At 46.5% G+C, this 23,133-nt stretch overlaps 1 protein-coding gene across 1 annotated transcript; it reads left to right on the top strand.

Moving 5' to 3' along the window:
* The first annotated feature begins 648 nt into the window (after positions 1 to 648).
* Positions 649 to 20,073, top strand: SSPN (sarcospan). Its single transcript, XM_009978915.2, has 3 exons — positions 649 to 987; positions 14,522 to 14,608; positions 19,708 to 20,073. The coding sequence occupies exons 1-3, from the start codon at positions 649 to 651 to the stop codon at positions 20,071 to 20,073; spliced, it is 792 nt and encodes a 263-aa protein (XP_009977217.2).
* Positions 20,074 to 23,133: the final 3,060 nt, after the last annotated feature.

Here is a 23,133-nt window from a genome sequence, read left to right as displayed (position 1 = left end):
ATTTCATACTTTCCATACACGTAGTCCACTCCCTCCCACTGAAACGCACCGATTTAATCTGATTCAGCCGGCGTACGAAACGTGCCCGTTGTGCTCATGGTGCTGCGTGGGTTCACGGAGTTACGCTCCGCGTGCCAGTAATCCCCAGGGGAGCCACGGCGTGATGAGCTCCTTCCTACCTGCCTGCTCGGTGGGCGCACAGATGCAGGCACTCCGTCGCTCCCAGCTCCCCAACCAGCCGCATCTCCCTGCCGTTGGTCAGCTTTGCCGGGCGATGCAGACCCTCTGCGTGCGATTTTCCTGTCCAGCTCCTCCACAAACACGCACGCACGTGTGCGCTCGCACCTCTGTCGCCGCGGCAGCACGCATGCTCCGCCACCGGTGCGCAGCCGGCCCCCGTGCGGAGCCGGTGCCTGCACGTTGGCAGTGCACTACCCCCCTTGAATCCCCCTCTTCTCTGGGCTATATGTGGCATTTCGAAGCTCTGACAATCTGCTCCAAATGTTTTCCATATTTGTTCAGCCTCCTTGATTCAAATACCAGGAACAACTCAGCCAGCACAAAGCGAAGCTTCGGGGGGCAGAAAAACTCACACCCCCATCAGCGTGCACACACACACACGCACGTGAAAACCTAAAGTTCATCGGCATGGGAAAGGAGGAGGAGAAGAAACCTCAGCGCAGCACGTCCCCGAATAACCAGAGCCAGACAGGGAAGGCACCCGAAGGGGAGAAAAGCACCAACTCGAGCAAGACGCCGGAGTCCGCGATGAAGAAGGAGAAGAAGCGAAAGCAGAAGAAAACCAAGGGGGATCCCAAAACTGGCCAGGAGGAGGAATCCCACACTTGTTGTGGCTGCCGTTTCCCGCTGCTGTTTGCTTTGTTGCAGCTGGCATTAGGCATCTCTGTAACAGTGCTGGGCTTCCTTATGGCAGGCATCAGTTCTTCTCTGCTAGTCAGAGACACTCCATATTGGGCTGGGATAATTGTAAGCATAAAGTCTGTTTCTCCATAAAGTGCCTTTGCCAACATTAATGCAAGCTGCATGACGCTCCACTTTAGACTAACCAACTGCATGCACAACACCATTTAAGTTATGCTAACTATAAATATTCCTGGGATTAAATGTCTGGGTATACTTTCCCAAGGAAACTGCTCCTGCAGAATAACAGGATCTTTCATCTTCTTCCCTGAAATACCCAACAGACTTTAAATAAAATACAGCGTTGCTGTTCACTAGATGTATGTATTAGCTTGTGCTTTGCAGTGAACGCCTGCCTGGTGATGCTGAAAAAAAAATGTCGATTACTTACTCTGCCTTCCCTCTTTCCCCACCAAACCATAACGATCACGTTTTAAAAGCGAGAGCGTTAACTCCGTAACTCTCAACTTTTAGCCGGGCGCGTTGGTAATAGCGAGAGGAGAGAAATGGCTGTCTTTTGAGCTTCCTCTCTGTGTCGTGTTGAAGAACGGCTGTGATTTAACCCCTTTCCTGCCCAACACTCCCCCACTGGAGAGAGAGACCGCACGTGGCCGTGGGGAGGGAGACAGTGCCGGCGGATGGGTAACATGGCAGGGAAAGGGAGCCCGTCCCAGGGCCCACTGCCAGCGGCTCCCGCCGAGTCACGCGCATTTTCGAGTGGCACGCCAGCCTCGCCGTGTGGGCTGGTGGCGATGGGGTAAAGGGCAGGGTCCTGCTGGGCGTAAAGAGGAGACCGGCGGGGAAGCCCCGGCTGGTCCCCAGCACTGGCTGCCCCTGCAGGGACATGGGGAGGCGGCGCGGGGATCTCGGTGTTGTGCACGGTGTGGCCCTGCTTGGCCATGTGCTCAGTTTGCCTGTGGAGAGACTGGGTGGGTGATTATGAGCCTGAGATGTGCCGCGGATGCAATTTAGTATGCAGCAGGCTTCAGGAAAATACATATGGATGCATTAGCACTGGTTTGGGTGTTGTTAGACGGTAAGAATTCCCAGCAAATAAATAAAACAGCTGTGGGAGCATCTTCCATGAATGTAATTCCTTGCCAGTCAGAGGATTATCTGAACACCTGAACTGTTTGGGGTTTGTTGTACTAATCCTGCTGCGTGACCCTCCAAAGAGTGGAAGGAACAGGGCCTGAGCTCCCAAAGGAAGACCTCCTCTTACTCATCTCACCCTTTTTGTTTCTCTTCTGACTGAAGTGGTATCTGAGAGTTTAGTGATGTTTCACGGGGCGAGAGCCTGCCCTTGCTCAGGAGGTGAACGTTCTCGTGGAGTTTTTGCTGTTACAAGCCAGGGAAGAGTGTGAATGATAAAATAGCAGTGTGTGACATTTTCACTCCTCTTGTTTATTTTGAGGATTCTGGAGGTCAGATGATGTCTTTTCCAGACAGCACGAGTAGTATCCCAGGTTTGAAAGCACTTTTTCGCTAGGAAAAGCTGGGGAAAGAGTGGCGGGATTGAACTAGCGTACGGCCAGAGATACGAGAAAAGCCATGGAAGCAGCCCCTGGCCCATGTGAATGTCATCAGTGTCCAAACAGCATTCGTCTGAGACATCCACATAGGCCTGATGTCCCTTGAGGAGGTCTGAAACCCCGCCAAAGTCACTACTTTCTGGAGATGGAGCTACAACCCCTCTTGTTTTTAGGAGCAGCCGCTGGCAGTAGTGACATTTGGATGGCCACGCGAGTCAAAGATCGGTCGCTTTCAGAGTTCCCCCCTGAAAAACAGGCTAAGCTCACCATGTGCATCCCTGAGCTAACCCCAGCTCAAAGCAAAACTCAAGTCTCAGCCGTGGCAGTGGTGGTTTGCACTCACCAGCCAGCCAGGATAACCACTGAGGGAACACGTCTCCCGGGACTCTGCTGGCTCTGGGGGTCAGGGCTTCGTTTTGATTCGTGTTACAGGGTGCTCCGGCTATTGGGAAGACCAGTGCACCCTGTGGGATGCAGGTCGGGACCCGTGGGGAGGGGTCACTGCATCCATGGTTTGAGTCAAATGGTGGCTCTCGCCTTGGGGACTCTGGTGCGACGTTGTGCCACCGGCACATTCAAGTGTGGTTTGATTCCTCCTTGGCTTAAAACGGCTTTTGCTGCCCCGCTGCTTGTCCTCAGAGTGATGGCAGGGACTGTGTGCTGGGGGCATGTGGCCAGGCAGGCTCCTGGGGAGCCACACTGCTCTCCTGCACCCTCAGCCCAAACCAGAAGGGAAAGAGGGGTCTGACGCACACAGAGAGGGTGGTAAAAGCGAAACTGGTGCTAGAAAAGGAGAGGTTGAGTTGGTGGTGGTGCAACCCCAGAGCCTCCCAGCAAGAGAGTGTGTGTGGAGGGAGCACTTGCTGTGGCCAATGCACCATGGGAGTACCAACAAGCATATATCTGAGAGGCTAAATGCAGGAGGTACGACATGATGCTGCATTTACTTTGTTCCTGTGCTTTGATGTCTCCATGGAGGTACTTGGTGCCCACTGGGACAACAGAAAGAGATGGCCAGGAGCTGCTGAGCTGGAGTTTCTGGAGGTGTGGGTCACAGGGTGCTGCTGGTGAGCTGTGGCAGAGAGCGTGCTGAGGACCAGCCTCCCGAGAGCTGGAGGGAAGGTGGTCCTTGAAGGTGGACCTTTGGCTAGGACATCCTATGTGTAGCTGGACATCCTACAGGCTGGCCCTTGGGCTGTTGTGGAAGGCTGCATGGAGGGTGTATAGGTAGGGGACGGATGACCCACATGTTGCTCGAGAACAAACCTCATGGCAGAAAGTGACTTCCCGAAACTCATTTATTCGCGCAGAAATGAGCAACAGAACACAAAGATGTGTAAAATACCAGAGCATATTTGTTTTAGTAGCATCCCACTCAAGTGCTCTTTTTAAAGGACTTGATTAGTATTCAGAATCAAGAACTTAAAAAATCTATTATCGAGACCTTTTTAGCAACATTAGAGATAATGGGCGAAGCTCATTCCTAGTGTTACTCCTTTGGAATTACACCAGGGCTGGATTTGACCCCACGGCTGTTAATGCAGGATGACAGAAAAATGAAGGAAAATTGCTAATGTGTTAAATAGACCTTGATTGATTGAAAGATTTTTTTTTTCTTCTTTATTAGTGGCAAAATGGTGACACTGTTCCTTGCTGAAAATCAAATGCTGTAGAGCGTTACCATGAATGGAAAGGAACTTATTTAGAGAAGCAGCCAGAGTGAAACGCTACCGGGGAAAACCATGCAAGGCAGCCCAAATTAAACCGGTTCAAAACCTGACCTGCCCAGGTCTGTGAGGATAGCACAGCCAGGGACTGGGTTCACCATCTTGTGGAATAAATGTGGCCAGTGACCCACTGATGGGGAGCAGAGGAGGTCTCTGATGCCAAAGGGGTTCCCACCCTGGAGGGGTGCCTAGCACTGGCCCTTCCCTCCTGTGGCTCCTGCAAAAGGAAATGTTCCAGCTCACGTTGCATCAGAAGCATTTCACCATGAAACCTGGTTAAAACCTACTAGTTTGAAATGCATTTCATCCGAAATCCGTGGGACATTAGTCAGAAACCAAAGGAAAGGTTTATGGACAGAAACCAAGGAGCCTAAGTAATTTACCGCTTCTGCTTCTGCTTCAACAGCCTGTTCCCTGCAAAATGCCTTTGCTGCATTGCTAGGGACAGGCAAATAAATGCAATTAAAACCAGGGAGGGTGGTAGTTGTTTCGCCCACCTATAGCCATTTAGAGTGAAGGTCTCCAGATCTGAAGCAGCTGCCCAGCTCCTCTGTGAGACCTGTTCTGAGCATCTGTAACTGCAGGCTGGACCACCATGGCAGCCTCTTCCTTCTTGCTGTTCTGAAGGAGCTTGGAGAAAGTCTTCACAAATCCACCCAGAAGCGGAGAGTTTGATTCTTTTTTTTTTTCCTGTGTCTTGCCACTGACTTGCTGCATAGCTTTGGGCAAGTTACTTAACCTTGCTAAGACTTTGTTATTTCCCCTGTAAAGTGGGGTTAATAATGGCTATCTGTCACCCCTTGCTTTGAGATCCTTGGATGAAAAGTGTTGCAGAAGCAGTAGATATTAATGGTATCCTTTTCATTCTTTTTCATTAGCTTGTGGCCTTTTGACACCCAGAAGAAGAAACGATGTATTTCTCCTTGAAATATCTGCTCTTGGATTATTTCCACTGTGATCAAAAGTAGAGAGTATCAGAGTTTTCACAGGCAAGCTGCCTTTCAGCCCTGTTTTGCAGACTCAGGCAGTTAAGAAGGTTACAGAAATGCTCATCAGAAATGGTTATCCAGGGTGTTTATTATTTCTGCCAGAAAGTTATTTTAAATCCATATATATGTATGGATGTACAGAAAACGCGGGTTTTAAAAAATGCTTTAAAAAAACATCTATTTCTCAAGCAGATCAAGGCAGCAACCGTGGCTCCAGCTGTCATTTATTTTCTTGCAAAAAGTGTCTCAAATGATCTGCCATGGGCTGAGCCCCCAGCCCAGGAGCTCGGACGTTTCTCCCTGCTCAGGCCCTCCAGGGCCACATCTCTCCAGGTGTTTGCCCAGACCAGAGGGTCCCTGAGCTTCACCCAAGGAGTAGCCATGGCTCACTGCTTTTTGGCATCAGCCTTCAAGCATTGCCTTCTCTGCCCTGGTAGAGCGAGGCTGATGAGGGGCTTTGTGGTGCAAAAGGCAGGCATGATTTTAACTGAAAAAACAATTTAATTATCCTTCGTTTATCTGGAGTCAGAAACATTTGTGTCTCTTTAAGGCTTTTTACTTTTTTAAAAGAAAAAAATTAAAGCCAAAACCTTCAACAAAGGAGACAAATCCTTTGCTTTGAGTGTCTCACAGACAAGGATAGGTGAGACAGATGAAGATCTCATGATGGCTGGAAAACCCAGCAGGGAGGGACAGTTTGCAGGAGACAGGGGCGAGAGAGAGTGGATTGTGTGGCTGCATCAGGGGATGGTGCAAGGCAAGCTGGGCTGGCAGGGCAGTTTGGCTGGTTTTCGTGCTTCGAAGACCTTTTGACACTTAGGACAACACGGGTAGCAAACAGCCAGGACTATCTCCTGACGCTGCGTGTCCCTATCAGATGCTGAGAAATGAGATGTTTGTTTAACTGATGTACTTCTGCATGAGAGTCTGACTCAGACGGTGAGTCCTGCCACTGACTCAGCACGTGCTCGTGGGCTGGTGAACCTGAGTGCCAAAATCAATAGCGCTGCCTGTAACAGGCAGTGCTGACCCAGCCTCTGCCTCTTTATGTTGCCAGAGTTTGTGTCGTTTTTGGGGCTGGAAGGGCAGGAAGGTGGTGTGACAAGCTCCCTGCACCCAGCACCCTCTTTGGCTTGTGCAGCTCTTAGCAAAGTTGCTCCGGCATCTCCAGTTCCCAAGCTGCAAGGCCCCTAAAATTAAGCTGAACTTTTGAAATGGTAGCAGATGGCAACAAGGAAAGGCCAGAGACTGGGATTTTCATCCTGAAAATGGGTACAAGGGTGGCGATGTGTATAGCTGTTAAGGAGAAGCTTTGAAGACGTTGTTGTGAGATGGATGCTGAAAGGGTGAAGCATTGTATACAGGCATCTGGGGAAAAAAGGATGGTACTGTACTATAAAGTGATATAAATTAGAAAATGGGGTTAAATGTGTCCTGATGATTAACTAGGGTTGGTTAACTAGACCCATACTCCTCTGGACCAGAAAGGATTTGCCGTACCTGTCGCCGTTGCTAGAACGTAGATGGTTTCCCTGGCTCAGTGTAACAAAGCAATTCAAGGGCCGCATTGTCTCTGACAATGTCTCCACAGGTGAGGCTCTTAGGTGATGTTTCCACCTAAGAGCCTTTCTGCAGATGGTCTCTCACGTGATAAAATGAGGCAAACCTGTATGGGTAAACCCCTGCCAGCCTCCTCGCCTTTCTCTTTCCCGTTCCTCCCACCTCCTGGTTGTAAATTTTTCCACGAGGCCGGATGCTCCAGCAGCACGTTGGTGGCCCTGCCAAACATCAGACAACCACTTTATGCTTGAGGCAACCTTTTTATCTTCCTAGAGAGAGTCAATAATTGGGAAGCATCCCCAGTTAGAGTGAGAGGCAACTGATCCCCTTCCATGTTGATATGAGGGATGACTGACTATTTAAAAAACCCTGAAATGTGTTCACTTTTAAAGCCTGAAAGGAGAGAGACGCTTTCTTGTTAGCCCTGGCCCCTTGCTGGTTTTTTTTGTTGTTGCTTTTGACACCTTTTCCTGCAGCAATTGTGGAGGTGGCTTTCAGTCAGGCTTTACCTCCTATACAGCCTTGCTGGGTTTTCAGCTTTTACTTGTTATTAGGGAAACCGATTTCAATTTTTAATAAAAGGTGACACTTAAAAACTGGTACCATCAAAGCAGCTAATGGAAATTATAGTCATGCAGGCATCCATTTTTTATACAAGCTAGTTTCAATTAGCCATGGGCAAACATCAAAAGGTTTGAGGGAGGACTGCCTTCAAGAAGACCCTCCAAGTTTAGGTATTTAATTGAACCTTCTCCGAAGTAAGTGAAACTCTGGATGGTATGCAACGAGGTGCGCTGCATGAAATACACTATGGTGAGGTTTCCAGTGCGTGTTTGTAGCCATATATGTATGTAGCACCACAGCTGTATTCTTCAGAGCCTTCTGTCTTTAAATCTCATCGTTTTGTAAGAGTAACTATGCATTGATACCCGATTAACTGAAATCTGTACTTATATTTTGATCAGGTATAGAAAGGAAAACCTTGATGGGGAATAAATGTTGAAATGTTCTGAAAGAATGGTTTGAGAAGGTAGCTGCACACCAGAGGTCTGAGTGATACCTGGTCAAGCGCTGATCTAATCCTGGACACCTGTGTGGTTTAGCCCCCTGGTCTAACTGCAGCCCCAAGGGGAAGGAGGGAGGGAATTAGAATTCCTGGCTGAATTACATTTGTGCAGAAAGCCTAGGTAAAATTTGGAGACGGCGATCATTCAAACAGATTTCCTCAGCCTAGGTAACCTTACATCTATGGAGATGCTGGCTTTCCATTGCTTCATAGTCATGGACATATCTCAAACCACGAGTCATTTTTACATAGCACTCTTAGCCAGGCTACACTTCTCTGCTTGCAAATCACTGCTGGCACTGGGACCTTTTCAGGTTGGGTTTTTATTTTCCCCTCAGGTGTTTGATCACCCAGCACCATGTTTCTGACTTAACAGCAGTAACGGACTGCTGCTGCAGCTCCTGGTTTTGTAAGTGATGGTAGCCTTGGCAGTGCTTTCCTGAGGGAATTAAATGTCGCCGTAGCACAAGTGACCATTATCATTGCTGAGCAACCGACCCAAACAGCAAAGATCGTTACAGAAAAATATGGTTTCATTTGATAATGAATGTTCTTGCAAGGTTTTGATTACTTTACAGAGTTTAAAAGAAAGTTGTGTATCTGTCACGGTGCGTTATTACATGGTTTGAAGGAACTTGTAGTAAAGATATCATTGTTTTATTCCTTAGGTGGGGCAGGGATGGTCAGTTATCATGGGGTTCAATGACTGTTAAGAGAATGATTTCCTAGATTATGTTGGCCTTTGCCTGCAACCACAATATACAAATTTATCATTATTATTACAGCTATTATTTCCGGGAGTAATTTATATGCAACTAGGCTGTCCTTAAATCTAATGAGAAATCTGTAAGAGGAAAAACCATTAAGGTGCAATACCTCTGTGTGGCAGACTGGCTTCTTTTACACGTGGTAGTGAGACCTAGGCTGACCCGAGGCTGGTGAAAGCTAGCAGTGAAAGCTGCCTGTAGCACCCGTTTTCGTTGCCATTTCCTCAAACCTCATAAAGCAAATGAACGTCAGTGCCGTTGTCTGCAACAGCCTGTACAGATGTCTGGCATCAGAGATGATCCTGGTTCATAATGGCAAAGTCAACGGGAACATTTTTTGTCTTGAGTTAAAGTCTGTGTCCAGTGGCATTGTTAATTGTGGATAATATGGCTTCTCTGAATGTGTGGAGGGGAGTTAAGCCTTGCCATATCTGATAAGGTGGGTGAGCCATCAAGCCAAGTATCGCCTCTGAGGGTAAGCCAGAGACTTCAGAGATAGCCACAAGAGATGATTCCTTTACCCTTGTCCTTACAAACAGAAAGATCCATAGTGTCTTGAAGTAAGCAACTATGAAATAACTTGTCCATAATGAAAATGTCTTCCTAATTCTGTTAATAGCAGTTTTTCCCCTGAAGTTTGAGAGTTTATGTTCTTTTTAAAGAGGAAGAGTCCACCTGTGGGTCTCAGCAATGCCGTGTGGCATTGCACTGCCTATATCTGAGAGGTATTGAGCTCCGATGCGTTTGCTTTCTGCCACTAAAAGTTGTTGCAGGAGGTTCTTGCCAACAAGCCCCCACATAAAGAGCAGAATGAGCTGTACTATGTCTTTGTGTTTGCAGCGTTTGTCTTGTGGTGTGACATAGACCAAAGATGCTCCTTTGAACCAGGTTTTTGCCTCCTTCCTTTGTATCTTGGTGGATGTTTCCAGCTCTCTCACTTTACCAGCCTCATGTGCCAGGTTTCTAAGATGCTCTGGGTAGGAAGCACTTTGCTGGAGAAAACCACCTATTCTATAGCAACACTGGGGCTAAAATTGTAGCAATAACAAAAGAAAAAACAGTTTCACAAATATATAAGGGAGAGATGCAGACAGATTAGAGCAATCTGTGGTTTTGAAATCTATTGGAATAAAGCAAACCACATTAACATGTCAGTGTGCAAAGATAAAGAATGCAAACCACAGAGGAAATTTATGCCCCACGTGTTTGTATTTCCCCCAGTTCTGTGCATTACACAACCATCTTCACCACTACCCCGGAGTGTCCTTGTGCTGCTCGTACACCTTGTGCTTAGTCCTTGCAGGACCAGACACGAGTGAGCTGCAGAGAGGTGAGGACGAGCAGAGCGGCTCCCTTACCCTGAGCTTCGTGGTCTTCACTGGGCAGCAATGTCTGTGGGCTTTGTCCAAACACCCTTCTGCATTGCCGCCCGTGTTTGTTCCTGTGGGAGATGATAAGCCTGTTTTTCTCACCTGTGACACTTTTCAGAATTGTGATAAGTTTAGTGGGAGGGAAAGGGTTGGCTGGTGCAGGAGGATGCTGGCACCATGCTGGGCAGGGTGTCTGCCTGCTGTGCTTTGGTGGCAGCTGGAGCTCTTTGGCATGGCAAGATCAGCTAAAGAAAAGCTGGTGGTGAGGGATTCTGGGTACACAAAGGTTGAGATCCGTCTTCTTTACTGCTTGGGTTCTGGTTTTAAGATGATCAAGATACGTAAAGGCGTGCTCCTTGCAAGTTCCGACTGTGCGTTGCGGTGCGGTTGCAGCCTGAGTGTTGAACTGTCTATTTCGCAGCAGCGTGTGAGGCTCCAAGCTGTGAGAAACACCCCGTTGTGCTGGGCTGTGTGCACATGGGGAGCGAGTGTTGGTTTGCCAAAGTCCTGAAGCCAAGGACTGAACTCTAGATCCTCCCAGGCAAATTAACTGGGACCCACTCCTCAACACGGTTGGGATCAGGTCCCGTTCCTGCTGAAATCTATAGGATCTTATTTCAGTTTTCAAGACAACAGGCTCTAGCCCTCTTTGGGGTAGGGGCAACCCGGAAAATGTCTGCTCCTATTTTGATTGTGGTTTAAAAGAAATGAATTCTTAAGTCATTTTCCAGCCCTGAGATGTTCCTGCCCAATAGAAGGAATTGGGCAGGAACAATTCCTGCTAAAAAGAAATAGTACTGAAACTTTTCTAAAGCATAAACTGTTAAGTTTTTCAGCCAGCTCTAGTAAACAGCTGTTTTCCCTGGATTGCAAGCTGGAGGATTTCACAGGTATGCTTTAACCAAAATCAAATCTGTACCCTTCCCAAATACGTCTGTATCACATTCAGGTCTTTTTCCAGACAGCACTTTTCTAAATTTAAATTCGTTCCTTGGATATCCTTTCACGTCACTACCTATTCAGCACAGGGTGTGTTAGTCCGTCTGGAAAATTTTGAAATATAAGATCTTGAAATAAACTTGCGTCGAAATTTACTCGGCATAGAGATGCGTATTTCTAGATTTCCAGATAACGGTTACAAGAGCTGATCTAATTAACTGCTGTTCTGCGCCTCTTACAGAATCTATTTTATTTGTATAACAAAGACATATCGATTGGTGGCAAGCAAGTGCTAAAGCAAGTTGAATTGCATTTTATGTTGTGTGCTTAGTCAATAAGGCCCAGGAAATGTATGCTTCGCGCTGGGATCTTGCAATGGCTATCGAAGCCCTGGGATGCAGGATTACCTAATGCTACTTAGCAATCAGCAGCAACAGCATCCGTAACATGCCTGCTGTAATGCAGCTGTCTTAGTCACTTAGCAGATCCTAACAAATATTTACCAGAGGATTTTTATAGTTATTCTATTACACTTCACAGGTATCATTCAAAAATGATCTATTAATAATGTATAAAATAGAAGCATAAGCTGTTTTCTGTGTAAATGTTCCACACTTCAGTTTGCTCCAGTGAGTGAATTTACCTGTAAAGAACCAAAATACAAGACATATGTGGGTCATAATTCTCAGCAACATTATTTTTTGCCATCACTTACAAAAATACATATCTTTGGTTAAAAAAAAAAAAGTTGATATATTTATTATAAAATAAATACTTAAGCCTTCTAAAGTGTCCTGGCCGAGACTTGCTGGAATCTCAACCCAGTGTAATCTTTTATAAATACCTCTCTACAAATGTGCCTCTTCAAGTATCCCTGAGTATGTTATTTAAATCCCAGAGGAACTTTAGAAAATGCGTGCAGGAATGGAAATCCTTTTAAATGATAGCCTTTTGTATGGGAAGCTTTCTGAAGAGGGAGGTCTGATCCTACCACCTTGAAAGCCGGCAGGGTTTTTGCAGGAGTTGTACGAGGCACTTTGATGGTAGAGAGAAAATTACACCATTGGTATCCCACTCTGCCCTTGGAAATGAATGCAATTCTGTCGGCTTTTCTGTGGGAACGGGAATGGGAGAGTGGGCATAGTCCCATGATGTCTCACGGGAGTAACCTGGAGGCAAATCTGGCCCTCGGTTCACGCAAGTGTAAATGTCTGCCAGTGTAGCTGAAGCAAAGCAACTTTGATTTATTGCTTATAACGAGATCCTTCAGCACCAGATCCTGAAAATACTTAGGTCTAGCTTTGATGCGAGCAGCACCTTTGATTTCTTGTGAATTTGGGGACATAACATTAAGTGAATGTATTTAAGTGGGTTTTTTTTAGTTCTTGATGCAAGTTCTTTCCTTCAGCCACTATTGCCACTGGGAGACTTTATCATTTGGATATTACTAGAGGTATGATCTCCTTAAGATTTAAGTTTTATGGTCATGTTAATTGAATTAAAAGATTAATATACAGTGCAAGGGAGCAAGGACATAGGCAATTAATTCTGAGAAATAAAACATGGTCAAGTCACATAGAAGCACTGTAGGGCAAAAAAAAAACAGCACTGAAGGACCTTTGACAAGAAAGGTTGTTTTTTCCCCTGACAACCCTGTCAGCTATGGCTGTCAACAATAAAAAGAAGAAAACAAATAAATTGGAGGCCGTGTGTAAGTCATAGGACCAGAATATAAATACACATGACATGGAAAGGAGTAAATAATAGTGACGCTTTCTTTAGAAATGTTCTCGGGCAATACTTCCTATTCATGTCCTACTGAAGTGACATGAAATAAAACTTCATGGGAAAAAGTGTTATTAATCACGTAGGTTCTTGAGGGACACGACTATCCGTGTGTTGAGAGGCACTCTTCCTTTAAAGGGCTGCTGTCTAGTGCCTTACCAACAATGCAGATATAAAGAAAAAAATTGGTATTTTATCCATCAGATCATAAAAGAAAGGTGTTTAACCATTACTGCCTGAAAGGACAGTTATGCTTTTTTGACTGCAGGTCAAGCAGTCCCCTATGGAGCTGGGAATCTGGATGTGGACAGCACTGCTGTCGCATGCAGTGAGCAGGCAGGGACAGGGCAATGAAGGAGCCCCCCGCACTCCTCCAAACATCTTCATGGTGTAGTCCTACCCCGGAGCAAAGACAACTTGCACTCAGATCTGGCCCAAGAAGACAAATCCCACTGCTCTGGGAAAGCAGAAAGCCTCAAATTACTGAGAAGTCTTCAAAACACCCAAAGTAAAAAGAAGGGGGGAAAAAAAAAGATTCTTGCTGTGGCCACTGGGAATTTAATAGATAGCATTTATAATCAAGATAGTCCTAGCAAGGAGGCCAAAGCCTGCTCCTGGCCCAGTGTGAAGACAAGCCTTAGCACCTTAGCTCATCTCAGCTAAGGTCCCCGCTAAGGCTCATCACACCTGGGCCTTTTCTAAAGGTATGATATGAAGTGGCATTTAAAAACGGGTGCACGCCATCAACTCACCTGTTTTTTTCCAAGGCAACCCAAACACACATGGATTCCTCCAAGTGTAGCTCCAGCTGCCAGCAACGCTCGCTCTCTCTGCAGGTGCAGTCAGGGCTCCTTGCGTGCCCTGATCCGGCCCCAGCAGCCCCACGGTGGCACAGGGACCCCTCACTGGGTGCCTGGGGAACCGGCTCCACTTGCCCAAGCTTGGAGGAAGCTGCCAGAAAGCAGTAGTCCGGTTGGAGAGCTGTGGCTCCTGTTTCCTCCTCTGAGGTCTGCTCGCTGGTCCTGCAAAAGTGTGGGAGAGGAAGGCACTTGACTGAAGTGCTTAGCACCATGGGGGGACCTAGAGAACACTGCTTAAAAAAAGGAAATCACATTTATTGGGCTAACTTCTCAAAGTAGGATCTTCCCTCCTTATGTGGCTGGAAAATGCCTACCAGTGAATATCTGCTCCTGCAGATAAATCTCAGTCTTTAGAATTAATAATAAAGACAGCTAAATGAATAATAAAGTGCGTAAATACCTTTCCATTACTATTGGCAATTACTGCCACAGGGCTAAAATGCAGTATCAGATTGCAAGGGAGACGTCTTCTTTGGTAAGGTGTCCACTGTAGGAAAGGCTGAAAGCCTCTGCTCTAAAGCGTGCTGCTTCTTATCCAGCAGCAGCTGTGGCCACTGACTTACAACCTATACTGGTGATAACATAAAAAGCTCTGTCAGCATCCAGTGGTTCGTAGGATGGTGCCTTTTGGATTTGTAAACCCAACTTCATAAGCCTTCTGCTCCTTTTGGACAGTTACATGGACAAAAACTCAAAACATGTCCTGGAGGCTATTGCTAGGCTGTGTCTTGTAGGTCTGATTCCAAAAGTCTCTCTGGGAAAGTTTTTGTGGCTTGGTGTCTGTAGGGTGAAGGTTAAAGCTCTTCCCTCCTCATTAGCATATTCACACATGTAAGAGTCTTTCACGCATGGCTGTTGCCCCTACTCACACGACTTGACTTACACACTGCTCTTGGAGTTATGGTCAAGCTAACACAGAAGGGTGTTTTGGCCTGAAAAAAAGTTATTTTTGTGTGGGCTTTTTTTTATTAAACTTTGACGTATTTTAAATCTCTTCCCTTGCAGGTCTGTGTGGTGGCCTTAGTGGGATTTGTTATGCTTTCTATTTCGTACCAACCTGATGAGAAGACATGTGTGCAGTTCACAGTAAAGGTACCTTAACTTTTTTGAATTTTCTTTTTTCCTCTCATGTCATTAAATACAATCAGAAAAGTTGATACTGGGGATATTTTTAAGACCACATGAAAAGAAGTGAAAATGCACCTGAAATGCAAGAATGATTTTCTGTTATTTTCCTGGCAGCTAAGGAAGAAACTGTAGCCTATAGAGGGGAAACTCTGATAAAAAGTATTTGAAAACAGAGCAAGATATCTTTTTATTTACCATAGTTTAAAAATATCGAAGAGATTCAGAACAACAAAGCTGGAATAATTTGGAAAGTGTTCAGTGAAAGACTGGAGGTTACTGATTAAGTAGCGTCATTCATTGAGAGCTGAGTAAGAAGCAGAGTGGGATAAAATGGGTCCGCTTAGATCTAGTTTTAATTTTCAATGTGATCTACGAAGTGTCTCAGCATCTTCCCAGCAGTTTCACTCCTCACTATGAAATAAGAAATTATGTGGGCACAGGCACACTGCCCATCTCCATTGTCGGGGAGAAGGAGGCTGTACCTGAGCACCGGTGGCCCTGTCTCAGCACACGGTGCTGAGGGTGTCAGGGTCGGGCATCAGCGAGCATGGGAAAGTGACAGCAAACCATTGGGATAAGCATTCTTCCATGAAGCAAATTCCCATCCGAGCATTGCAAGACAGGCGCACAAGCCGTGCGCCATGCCCTGCCTTTAGTCCCCAAAACTGTGCTACATTGACCCTGGTAAGCAACTAGAAAGAAAGGCCAAGAATGCTTGTTCCAGATGAGATGTTTTTAGCACCGTTCTTCTGGGCTCTTTTTCCTTATTATTGTAATTTTCAGGGCTCTTAATATTTTGCAGACACATAATAACCAAGAAAAATGCCAATGCGAGCAACACAAAATAACAGTGATTATTAACTGAGAAAGACAGAAGGAAATCAAACGCAAGGAGTGGCTTTTCGAAACCTGACATTCATCCTCCCTCAGAAATTAGACCCCAGTGTGCCTTTTGTGCCTGTCTCAAGCTTCTCCCGTACTTACATAAAGAAAGGGAGAAGAAGAACAATTGTTTCTGCCCTTTGATTGCCTTTACGTTCCCGCCCCGTCACCTTTACACCCGTGAGCAAGCCTTACGGCTGCCTGGGGAGCTGCTGGGCTGGGCGGGAGCCACCACGGCAGGCTTTTTATTGCTTACCCCGCAGCATTAAATTGAACTTGGCATCCAAGCAGGAAGGGAGGTATCCCTCGTGGTGGGAACGGCATGTCGGGCTGGGCAGCTCAGATGTCTCTGCCACCCTTAGCAACACCACCCACCCTGGCAGCGAGGAACATGAGCCATCGTTCCTGCAAGAAAATAAAGGTTTTTAAAGTGCTTTCCAGGTGACATAAAATGGGTTATTCCTCATCACCTGGAAAAACAGAGCTAAAGTCTTCCTTGAAAGACTTCTGGTTCGGTCAGTAGCCCAGGGACTGTTGCCTACCCAAAGCGTACTCATCCCCAGAATCCACCTTCCCGGCGTGGAAAGCTGCAACATGCTGCAAAACTTGATCATTCCCAGGCAGTTCACCTCTCCTGTCCCACATCCCCACCTGGAGCCGTTATCCCTCAGTGCCTCCCCTCCACACTGCCTGTCCAGAGGAACAGCTTCTGGCTGTGGGGCACGTACCTGTTTTAAACAAAGTAGGAGCTAAGAGTCTCTTTCCGCGTGTTTGATCGCACAGGACTCATCTAAATCCTCAGTATCACTTCTCAGATCTTCAAATGTCTGCTAAAGTCTGTCTCCAAACAAAGAAATGAACATTAGCTATTTGGCAACAAGGCTGAGGATGCAAAATTACAATCATGAGACAAAGCTGAGCAACTCGAGTTGTTCGCTCCTCCTCGGGGGCCTGATGCTTTATCCAGTGCCGTGGTTGAGTCCAGCCCTATCTGCCCCGACTGTCCTCCCGGGGACTTGCTCTCTAGCCCGGGTCCTGCCCTCATGCTGGTGGCTGGTGCCCACTGAGGCTGCCGAGCATCATCCTACAAGAAAATCTTGGCCCAGCTTCTGTAGCGTGCAGTGAGCACCCCAGGATCCCTTGCATAGCCTGAGGGTGACTTTGGGAGGAGGAACACGGTGAGTCCCAGGCTGAATTTCTGCCCCTGCCCCATCTCTGCATCTGCAGGAAGCATGCTCCGTATGGTAAGGCAGCATGCCCAGCTGTTACTTGTGTGTTTAGAAGGGGGAATCCTATCCCTTGACCAAAAAAAAAAACACCAAAAAACAGACCACAAAGGAAAATTTTGAGATCTCCTGTGGACTTCCTGGGCTATCTGTTAATATTTGACAGATCACTCACTGAGGTCCTCATCATGGCATCTCCTGCGGTGGCGTGACATCCTCTACCCCTGCCCACCCTGCCCCAGCAGCCCATGCCATGGCACACACCGCAGTTCCTGTTCCCTGCACGGGCTCATGCCTAAGCCACCGCCACCTTCAAAAGGAGTCCCCTGGATCCATGTCTGCAAACCCTTCTGATTTCACCTCTGATAGCTATAAGAAGCCTTATCCATCAGGAACTCGATCCATCTTAGGTTATTTATTTTCTTTTTGGCACAGAGCAAAACTATTGCCAGCAAATATTGCTAAAGTGTTTCTTCCTCATATGAGGAACCAGAAGGAGGATGAGCTGCCATGCTCTGACCTCATCGTACACTGTCTCTCCCCACTTCCCTTTTCTCCTTCTATTTAAACAGCAATCGCAATGCCTATCTCCCTGAGGCTGCTAAAAAACAATTTTCCAGTGGCAAGTTCTGGTTCCTGGGCAGAGCTCACCAGGCGGTTGTATTTGTGATGCTGAAGTTGCCTCCAGGTCTGGCATGTGATTAATCTGCTGATGGGATCTCAGTGCTCGCTGTCTTGTGCTCCCTCACGAGCAGTATTTGCATTTGCCTCACCTTTGATATTTGAAAATGTGTTCATTTTCAGCAGCTCACAGAGAGATTCCTCCACAAACATCTTGTGAGAATAATAAGCTAGTGGGAAATTGCCCTATGTCCCCATGTGTCTCTGCTTGCCTCTGAGGATTGCTGTAAGAGCTGCCCATGGATTTGGTGCGTTTCAAAGGGATTCTGAGATTTCTTTCCCTTTAGGTACACAACAGGCAAATTCTTGCTTACTGTACCTAGGGTGTAGTAGTTTAGGCTGTGAATTTCGTGCTATTTCGTACTGACTTTGGACAGAAGTTAGCAGCTAAATAAAATACCTGCCAGGGAGAATCAGGCGCACCGTGTAGTGTTGGCTTAATACCTCATTTATTCAGGAGGCCTGATTCTGTCTCCTGCTGGTCTGAATCCAGGGACTTCCAGCCAGTCTGCTCGGGCTTCTGCATCGCAGAACAACTTTGGTCCCTCAGAGAAGAGAAATGGTCATCAGTGTTTCTCCATTTTCCCCATTGAACACACTTGCACCATCATTTAAAGCAATGCCACAGGCCTACGAATTGCCACATCTTTGTTTGGAGGGGTCCATCAGTCACTAGTGCTCCTTTCTGTGTGCTTTATACAAGGAGGTGTCCCCATTTTCCAACTTCACCTTTCCCATGGACCTTTATGTTGAAAGTGGCAGGGGTGAAATAATGGCATTTAATGAGCGCCACCCTCATCTTGAAGCTGCCCTTGGTTTAAGGCTGCAGGAGAAGTAATTAAATTTAATAGTAGCCAAGTCTTGGAAATGAAGATCTTGCTGTAAGAATTTGGTGATTTGGGGGAAAAATGTATATAGTCCTTTAAGATCTGCAATAAGCCCAAATATTTTTTTTCAAGCTGGCAACTGAATAGGAAGATTGATTCACGCTGTAGGTATAAGACAAATACACCAGGAGCGTGAATTTTATCAAGACATACATACTCGGAGTTTCAAGGTCATAAAAAATGCTTTTATATTGATAGTTTGCTTGCAGTATTGAGGTTAAGAGAGAGAGAGGGAGAGAGAGAAGCTGCTGTTTAAAATAACAGATTCCCAACCATGCCATGTGTCTGACAGATAAGACGCCAAGAAAATAAATGTTTTTACAGTGCTGAACAGAACCAAAACCTCTATTTTGGCTAAACACAGAATATGATTTTAATATTCGTTCACACATATTTTGTATGCAGCACAGCGACTGTCAGTCCCAGCTATCAAAAGCAAAGGAAGTCCATATGCTCTCGTATCCAAAGGTCTCAGGTGCAACCAGGAGTGACGAAGGCTCTGAATTGCTGCCGGTTTCCATGTGTTTGTGGGGGTGGGCTCTGCATAGCTACCCTTGATAAAAGCCACCCTATTATAAAGCTGTCACTGGTGTAAGGAGTAGTGGGGTGACAAGCAGTCCCTTGTCCTCTCATGCCATAGCACTGGGAAACGAAAGGTGCTTGCTGCTCTTTTACGCCTTTGAGAGACTTCTCCATGTTTATGGGGCAAGTTTTGGAAGGAGATTGAGCAGAACACACACACTTTCTGGTGGAGATTTGCATTCCTGCCCCACAGTGGGACCTGGAAAGCAAGTAGGCTGGCTGCATTCGCAGGACCACAAGCAGGAGACCAGTCACCTCACTGCCTGATTTGCAAGTATAAATCAGATTTGTTTGGGCATGCAAACCAAGAGCTGGGAATAACACATGAGCAAAATTTCAAAAAACGCCTACTTCTTGACACAGCCTGGGATAAGATGTCAGCCCAAGCCTTGGTCTGCTCAGCTCGGCTTCGAGGCAACTGCCCTCATTTATCTCAGCTGATGACTATAAGTCCAGTCAGCGCAGGTACAACAGTAGAGGAAGACGATTCCTCCCTCTCTATAAAGCTTCTGGCTGTATAGAGACAGATTTCTTGGTATTCTCAGCAGGTCTCAAAATTGCAAGGCAATACTCACATAAAATATGCAAGGCAGAATTACTAGTTCTTGAGCTGACCTGCTGAACTTTGCATCACCAGGGAGTTACAGCTGTCTTGCAATTTTTGAAGCACACAATATCCAGGTAGTACATGGAATGCATGCATTCTCTGTGAAGTACATGTGCATGCATTCGTTCTGTGTTCCTCATTCTCTGTGTAGCTGGAAAAAGCGTGATTTTTTCTTTTTTTTTTTTTCCTTTCTCTCAGCTGATGTATTTTCTCCTGAGTGCCCTGGGTCTGGCTGCCTGTGTTTTGGCCGTGGCTTTTGCTGCACATCATTATTTGCAGATGACAAGATTTACCTGTGATACCATCCTCGAGTCCTGCCAGTGCAAACTGGACACTGCAGACCCCCTGGGTAGGACCTTCATCTACCAGGACGCAGCTGACTGTGGCGGCCTCATCAGCACGCTCAACCTGTACTTACTTCTGCAGATGGTTCTCAATCTGATCGCAGCCCTGGTGTGTCTGTCGGCATGCTTCGTGATGTGGAAACATAGATACCAGGTCTTTTACGTGGGCGTTCGGTTCTACCCTTTAACTGCTACCGAAGACCAGCAACAGAAAGTATAGGGTCTGGGCTGGCAGGGGGTTGTAGCCAGGGAACAGAAAATGTCAGCATACTGCCACCATAGATACCACAGACGGATGAGTGTTTATAAGGTTTTTGACACGGAAAAACATTCACACAGCTTTAACTAATATATTTTTCAATCATTTTAAGAGCATTTCATATGGCTGCTCTTGAAGAAGGTCCCTTGTGAGACTATCTAGAGGTCACAAAGTCCTAAAGATGCAGCTGTACAAATACTGACCAAAGAGGATCTTTAATAGCCATAGACAAAATGAGAGCTTAAAAAATCGTTGGGAACTCATCTGCAGGGCTACAGCAGTTAGGAAGTAGGGTCTACTTCCCTTGCTGGTAGATAATTGTTCTTGCCTTCAGAGAAGCTATACCGACTCTTACCAGATAAGTCCAATCTGGTCCAAACTGCTTAATTATAATTATGCTGATCGTGCTTAGCAAATATATTGTCTCTCAGATGCTCCGGGTATAATCCACACTAACCTGATGGGGATTTACCATACGGAAAAGTAATAAGGGAGGTCAAGGCCTCTTCAAACGCAGGCTGAGACCAGCAGCGAAGTGAATATGACTGCCATATAAAATATGCATAAGACTTTTCAGAGTGACTAGTGATATAGGTTACCTAATCCAATTACTGGTAAACAACAGTATGAGCAGGCCGGCTAATGGTGATTCTGTGGGCCCTGCTTGAGACCCCAGACAGATTTCTGAAGTGTGAGTGCTCAGCACTTTGTGAGACCAGATCAATTTAAGAAACCTCGAGTTGTGCTCCTAAAGTGGAGGACCCTAAATCACTAGTCACGTTGAAAAATGTGTTGACATTGCTGTAATTGCAGGCTCCCAAACCCGGCGTCTAGCCAGTTCCACCAATTATACTCCAAGCACAAAAGGCCAAACGCGTTTTTGGTGTAACTCCTCTGAAGACAATCAGCCTTACACACCAGCAGTGGAGTTGGGCCAACAGCCCTGAAAGATATATCTCTGCAACAATGAATGTTTTCAAAATGGGGTGGAGGGAGGGAAGCAAGAAGAGACTGCCAGTCTCCCAAAGACATCGTATATAATAATGAGGGCAAGAGAATAATGGTTACTTAATAAGCAGCATAGAATAACAAACCACATTTAAGCAGTGCGTTTTCACCCTGACAGTGTGGCTCTAGAAGTGCTTTCTGTCTTATTAGCCTTACACCGAGCTGTATACCGAGACAAGTATGTCGGTTTTGTTCCTCAGACTGTCAATTCCACTTGCACAGCATGGACTCCTAAATATAGGAGTAATTCTGAATCGGCAGCGTTTCGCACTGCCTGCTGATAGCTGCACAAGGGCAAGGCAGCTGGTGCTTACGCCCTGCCTTGACTAGGGATTTCCCGATCCCTGCCAGAGCAAGGGTGTTTCTGAGGTGGGGTGGAGCAATTACATGCCAGAAAAACTGTGCCATGATCATTAGCAAGCAAGAAGCAAGTAAAATTTCTATAAGGCTTCAAAGAAGCAAAAGCTTTCTGTTTCTGCAGCAAAAATAGCCACCAGGAAGTCAAAAACCCAGCCTGGCAAAAAGCTAGTTGTCTGATTAGCTTTAATCCTACCCAAAAACTGTCTTCCATATGGTGATCACACATCATCCCAAATATCCCATTTCTGGCCCAAAATGTGGGCTCTCCTCTCCACAAAGAAGATAACAAGAAGCCAGAGAGGGACGAGGGGAGGAAGGAAGGACAGCTGAGCTTTGGGGCTTCCTCCTGCCCTCGCCACCAGGCACTGAGCCCCGATGGCTGGCCAATCAAGAGGAAGGCTCCATTGGCAGAGCAGGGCATGCTTCCCACCCTGCCCTTTCCCAAATGTCCTTGTTGTTCAGAAGATACCTCGGTCTGCAGTGCTTTAGCTTAGGCTGTGCCGCGCACCGGCTGGCGGCAGCGAGCCGTTGTAGGAGAGGGCTGGCCGGCTGCAGCCGAGCGACGTTTCCACCAGAGCTGGGCTTTTGTCTCCTTAATCCTTTGACCTCTGTCTCACCCGCATGTTTTCACTCCCTGTCTCCCACCACCTCCCAAGCGCTGGGATCCTGGAGGCCACCCCGTTAGATGGGGCTGGGTTGACATTGCCTGGCCTCTGCCTGCCCACGCCTGGGTTTAAATTTGCTGGGACTCCTCTAGAGTATGAAAGACGTGGCGGCGATGATCGCAGGGTCGCTACAAATGCCTTTGGAGCAGCGACGGGGAAGAGAAGGGAGATCTGGATAAGGGAATCTGCTCGGCTTGGAAATGTGTGCGCCCCAGTAACAGCACACCCTCTGCTTCGAGCCTCTGCCACCGAGTTCGGGTCACTAACCAGCGCGGTACAGTTTAACCCTTAGCTCTGCAAGAAAGAAATATTCATCATATATTCTCTTGGTGGTTTAATGCTTAATAAATAAATATGGGGTGTTTTGATCTAGCAAAGACTAACTCTCCTCTTTGTATATCTTGAGAGCATAAAATCAAAACAGAGAGGAAAGACTGGGAAATGGACATGGTAGCGTTTGGAACCAGTTTCCCCCTGAACATTTTTACAAAATGTACTTAGTTCAGATCAAGAATTTTGGATAGCACTAATTAAAGGATTTTCACCTACCACAGCATATTCAGACAGCTCCCAGCCTTTTCCTGGCGTCAGAGTCCACACGGACTGCACCAGGAGAAAGCTTGGAACTAAAAGGCTTGGAAAGGACAGAGGTGTTGAAGAAAAGAAGATTTTTTTTTTTTTGAGTCTTGGAAATTTATTCTCTGGGTGAATTCTGCAGCATAGAGTAGGATTAAGCCACTATGAACACACAGAAATTGCGAAGGGCTCTGTGTAATTTACTCTCACAAACCCAGGTGTGATTCTCATTTGCACCCTGGCCACTTTACACTGTTTTCACAGTGTAAAGGGGTTGTAAAGGCAGCATCAATCATTTTTACACCTACTTTATGGCCATTTTACACAGCTAAAAGGGCCCTTTGTGTAAATGAGAACTCAAGCCCTAGAGAATTTAATAGAGAGGAGATCCTTTCTATAGACTGTGCTAGAC

The sequence above is a fragment of the Tauraco erythrolophus genome, chromosome 4, assembly GCF_009769465.1.
Source record: "Tauraco erythrolophus isolate bTauEry1 chromosome 4, bTauEry1.pri, whole genome shotgun sequence".
Taxonomy (NCBI): domain Eukaryota; kingdom Metazoa; phylum Chordata; class Aves; order Musophagiformes; family Musophagidae; genus Tauraco; species Tauraco erythrolophus.
Note: the sequence above shows the minus strand (reverse complement) of the source record. Positions and strands in the feature narration are given on the sequence as shown.